The sequence below is a fragment of the Lytechinus pictus genome, chromosome 1 (genome assembly GCF_037042905.1).
Source record: "Lytechinus pictus isolate F3 Inbred chromosome 1, Lp3.0, whole genome shotgun sequence".
Lineage (NCBI taxonomy): Eukaryota > Metazoa > Echinodermata > Echinoidea > Temnopleuroida > Toxopneustidae > Lytechinus > Lytechinus pictus.
Window position 1 is genome coordinate 3,855,440 of NC_087245.1, and position 5,643 is coordinate 3,861,082.

The following is a 5,643-nucleotide window of genomic DNA, read 5'->3' on the forward strand; positions in this document are numbered from 1 at the left end:
CCTGCAAGACAATTTTTCACACTGAGATGTGCATAGACCTACAGTGTATACAACTGTAAGTGTACAGTATGTAGTTAATGAGAGGAAGGTGAAAAAGGAGAACAAGTTTCTTTTTGTCTCGCCCACCAGAAGTGAAGGCGAGACTTACATGTACTTGTACTTTTTATTTTAGGGAGCCACTTTGAAAAAAAAAATGAGAGCCATTTTTCATTTTACCAATTACATTGTTTATTTAATTGCTATTTATTTTTTCTTCATTGTTATTAATTTATTGTTGTTCATTTACATGTAGATCTAATGTTTATTGTTTGTATCTCATATTAGATTACCTGGACGTTCTAACTTATACAATTTTGTCCATCAAATTTAATAGGCTGAAGTTTATGTAATTTGAACAGAATTTGTTTTCAGAGGAATCCTTTTCATAATTACTTTTTGATAAAAACTCACTTGAAAATTATTTATGAAATATTGAATGCATCACAGCCTGATAGCTAACGTCAACATGTCAACTATTTCTCAAGCTATGCTATGCCTACGCCAGCGCAGCCACTGAACACAGCACAGCTCTCATTCAATCGTCACCGCAACACACAGCTCAAAGTCGATCATCACCGCAACACAGCGGGTATGAAACTACATTAGTGCCAATACATGTAATACACTCAGGCACTGACTGTTACCAAAAATCCCCACTGAAAATCCTAATTTCGGTCTTCTGCGCCATATTTCCAGAGCACCAAGTGGCTTTATAGTTCAGATTAAAGAAGTGAAGTCGCCTAAAATAAAAAAAAACTGATTTTCTTCAGAGTTTACGATCTTATTTTCTTGCAAATTTAGGATGGTATCTTCAAAATTAATCCAATAAAAAAGGATTTTTTTTACTATCTGATTTAGGGCGAGACCTGGTGCCGGTGCTTTGAAAAATATCTGGGATATCGAGAGTTTGAAACTTGATACGCATTTTTTCTGAAGCACCGTGCCCGTGATTCTAAAAAAATCCACTCATTTACACGTTGGAACGCGACGATGTATGAAAGTAAACACTGCGGCTGCGCTGGCCTGGCTGTCTGACTGCTAATATTCAGTCATCAACGGGAGACTTGATGGGCGCGGACGGGAGCGATTTTCATGTTGGGAGTCGCTCGGTACTTGGCAGTTTTAGGCAGTTGCGAGAGCGATTCCAAAGCACACGAGGGCGGAATCGCTCCCATCTATTTTCAACCCTGTTGTACATGTAGCCTACCATGTCCATGTAGGCTGTTGTCTATACATGTAGATTCAAATTTAAGCTAAACCCACTGCACAGCCAACTTGTATAAAGATGTAAATAGTGAAAAATCATACAATCCTGTGTACATGTACATTGTATGTACATGTACTATTATTATGAAAATGTTGTAATTTTTTTTTAACTCATGCTAGTAAGAGAAGTTATATGCTGTCACAAGCAATGGGATGGCTAATGTATGGTTCCATGAGCCTAATTACAACAGGAAGGCTAAAGATATTCGTTCGACCTAACCCATTCGAATTTTTTTCAATTTAATATTGCTGTTTGACAAAAGTGTATGAATATAATTGAAAATCTAACACTGATTCTAGAAATGGTAACTACTGAACTTCGTTTGCCCAAATTGGGAAGATATATCAATGACTTTGGAACTATTTTTTGACTGGCGGAAGAATTAGAGCTATTTTACTGTTTCAGTTGATAAATTTGATCCCATCATATTTATCTTCATAAATGGCGATTTATTTTTAAAATGAGCTGGCTACGATACCCTTCTATGTTCAGATATGGAATGTCAGATATACATGTATATCCTATCCGTACATGTAGTAAACATTCGACCCTCTAATTTCACATTTATTTTTTATGAATTTTTCAAAAGTGCCATTTTAACGCACAAGTCTATGGGGAATGTTTTATGCGCGTGACACCATTTGGGTATCTCTAGAAACTGAACAACCCCCTCTTTGTCAGGTTCTTGCCCAACTAGATCTGTGTGGGATGTGCCCTTTTGCTTTTTGGTTGATGAACACTTAAGAGTGCAAGAGAGTGGAGGTAAAGACCAAACAGGATCAGTGTGCAAATTATCGCAGGAAATTGGTGTCTGACAAGAAGAGAACTCTCCAGACTCTGTCTCATGAGAAATTAAAGATACATGTATGCGTACATAATGAGCCTTACAGTATTCCATATTATCAGGGGCTAATCCAGTTTCGCCAATAGTGGGGGCCAGAAAATGTTTTCATCCTTATTTTTCCTGATTGGTCGCTTAAATCTGATGTGTATTGTTATTATTTTTTTAGGGGGCTAGTCCTACGTGTATAAAGACTAGTATTCTTGAAAATGATATAGGCATTGATGTTGAGGCCTTTAGTAATGTGAGCGTGAAGCATGAGCTATTTTTGTTTTCTTCCTCCTATCTTTCCTCTTCTGTTATCTCCTCTCCCTACTTTTTTTTTAATGCCCCCGCAGACGAAATCCGGAGGGGGCATTAAGCGTTGCCCCTATCCGTCCGTCCTTCCAATCCGTCCTTCTGTCCGTCTGTCCCCCCACTTGGTTTCCGCGCAATAACTCGCAAAATAATGGATTTAAAATTTTTTGGTGTATAGGTAGATGACACCAAAATACAGGCTAGGTTCAAATTCGGAGTCCGCAGGTCAAAGGTCATTAAATATGCGAGTCGGTTTCCGCATGATACAATTAGCATGAATGACAAAAGCCACCACTTCCGCCAGTACACTGCAGTGCTCACACGTGTGTGGAACGTCCCGGCAGGCTAATTAGACAAATTAGCCTCTTTGTCTAGAACGGTAACTTACGCCAGATATTGCTGAGTTGGAAGCCGCTGTCTTGAGGAACAGTGTATGTTCCTCAATCTCCAACGCTTCTCTGACTCTCCGCTGATGCCAGTAGGGGACACAGGTGACTAGTCTACTTTCATCCCAAAGGATCCGGTGATCATGCTTATGAGCAAGATCGATGATTGCAGACTTGTCCCTCTCGTCTCTCCTACCATTGGCCTTGTGTTCCTTAATCCGAGTGTTAAAGGAACGACCCGTCTCGCCGATGTAAACTTTACCGCATTCACAAGGGAGTCAGGGAGGTCCTTGGAGTTGCGCTTGTCTTTATGGGTAGTGAGGGCAGATTGAAGCTTATTTGAGGAACTATGACGAACCTCAATGTCGGCTTCTCTCAAAATCCTCTGAATCTTGTAACAGGCTACTCCCAGATATGGAAGAACGACTCTCGCCTTGGGCTGTTCTGCATGAGGGTTCCACGAGGGGGGAAGCTCTGTGCAGATCTTATGTGAGGGGTAGTTGTTGCATTTCAAAACACGTTTGATATTCTCAAGCTCACCTCTCGGGTGGATCTGGTCACTAACCTCATGGGCTCGTTCAACTAACGTCTTGTTGATGGATCTCAGCACTGATGGGTGGTGGAATGAACAATAGTTCAAGTACCGATCAGTGTGAGTAGGTTTGCGATAAACCTGATAGGATAGGGATCCCTGTGCCGTCCTCGTAATCTTTGTATCAAGAAAGGGGATAGACCCCTCATTCTCTATTTCCATGGTGAACTTGATATGCTCGTGTTGAGAGTTGAGGTGCTGTATTAAGAAATTGCTAGTTTCCTCAGCTCCATGTTGCCAAACCACAAAAGTGTTGTCCACATATCTAAGCCACACTTTGGGTTTATGGGTTGCTGACTGGAGAGCTGTCTCCTCGAAATGTTCCATGAACATGTTGGCTACCACTGGGGACAGGGGAGACCCCATGGCAGCCCCCTCCGTTTGCCTGTAGAATGTATCTCTCCATCTGAAAGAGGTGGAATTGAGGCACATCTCAAGCAGGTCATGGATCTCTAAGGGAGACAACTGTGTCCTGTCAGGGAGAGTTCTGTCAAATTTCAATCTGTCAAGGATGATGGCGCAAGCATCCTTAACTGGTACACTCGTGAACAGTAACTCAACATCAAAGCTGATGAGGTTATTGCTAGAGACGGTCATTTGACAGATCTGCTCAACGAAATGTTTAGAGTTTCTCACGTGATGTACGCCCTGACCAATAAGAGGCTGTAAGATGTTGGTCAACTGCTGAGCCAATACGTACGTGGGAGATCCTCTAGTAGACACAATAGGTCTGAGTGGAGTATCTGGTTAATGAAAGTTCGGTTACCAAAGATTATGGGACAGACCAGACGAGCTCCGGAGTTGTCGTTAAAGGGGTCTAGATAAGACATCCTTCCTCTGGAGAGAGAGGAGCTTATCGTTAACCCTACATGTATGCTCAATGGCTGGTGTGGGGTCTCTAGGAAGTTTCCTATAAGTCCCCAAATCCAGAAGTAGTAGCATTATGAAATATTCAACAGATTAAAAAAAATTTGGGTGTGTGGGTAGATGACACCAAAATACAGGCTAAGTTCGAACTCGGAGTCCGCAGGTCAAAGGTCACAGCTCATTAAATATGTGTGTTGGTTAACTTGGTTTCCGCGTGATAAGTAATGAAATATTCAACATATTTCAAAAAAATTGGGTGTGTAGGTAGATGACACCAAAATACAGGCTAAGTTCGAACTCGGAGTCCGCAGGTCAAAGGTCACAGCTCATTAAATATGTGTGTTGGTTTCCGCGTGATAACTAATGAAATATTCAACATATTTTAAAAAAATTGGGTGTGTAGGTAGATGATACCAAACTACATGCTAAGTTCGCATGACAACCCATTGGTGAATGTATTCCCAACCTATTTCTCAGATCACTCACTTGTTAATATCACCTTTGTTTCATGCTAATGCAAGATGAATGACTTCACATATTTAGCTGATACTTGGAAAAAGGAGTAAAATGAAATATATGAGTGACATTAATCAATCCCAGTTCAAGACACTGCTTTGGACTTGGATATCTAAAATCTGAGCGTCATCGAGATATGCTCCCCCTACCAGAAGATCCCAGTCCTGCTCGAATGTCCAGCTGCGGAACTCGAAGACATAAACAATCCGCGATACTACACATTGTGTCTGTGTTGAATTCAAAATGATTCTGTATTGAAAAAAATTGATGAGACAGCAAGACCACATTTCCATATGACACAATGAAGTGAGGAAATATCCACATCAAATGACCTGACTGTCATATTATGGAAAGGGTGAGTCCTTAGGTCAAAGGTCTAGATTTGTTCATTTTATACATGTATCTGCATATTGGTTTCTGCACGATATTAAGTTCAATCATATTGAATGAATTTCTTTAATCGCGTAAAGCGGGGGCATCTGTGTCCTTTGGACACGTCAAATTTCTGGTTTCTTTCTCTTTCCCCTATATTTTTTTTTCTCCGCCTTTGCGGGAAGGACGGGGGGGAGGGGAGCATGGCTACTTCGGCCCCTTGGATCTGTCAATGATATAAAAAATTTAAAAAAATTGTATCATTTCTCAGCAAGCTGCAAAGTGGTGTCGTGTGCAGGTTTGGATCTTCTCAATATAAAATGTCCCATGATGATTAAACAGGAATTGTGCAGGAACTTTAAATTCACATATATGCAAATTAGGCTTTAGTTCATGTTTATTTTGAAAAATGTTACAACTGTACTTTAAACACTGATAATAAATAGGCATTGAGGGTTAACTGGTG

General features: G+C 40.6%; 1 protein-coding gene across 1 annotated transcript; it reads right to left on the bottom strand.

The window, feature by feature from the left end:
* Window positions 1-2,939: 2,939 nt before the first annotated feature.
* On the bottom strand, window positions 2,940-4,019 carry LOC129254302 (uncharacterized). Its single transcript, XM_054892757.2, has one exon. The coding sequence runs from the start codon at window positions 4,017-4,019 to the stop codon at window positions 2,940-2,942; it is 1,080 nt and encodes a 359-aa protein (XP_054748732.2).
* Window positions 4,020-5,643: the final 1,624 nt, after the last annotated feature.

What these genes read in the sequence shown, in the direction of transcription:
- LOC129254302 (XM_054892757.2), bottom strand. Translation starts at nt 4,019, where the DNA reads ATGACCGTCTCTAGCAATAACCTCATCAGCTTTGATGTTGAGTTACTG.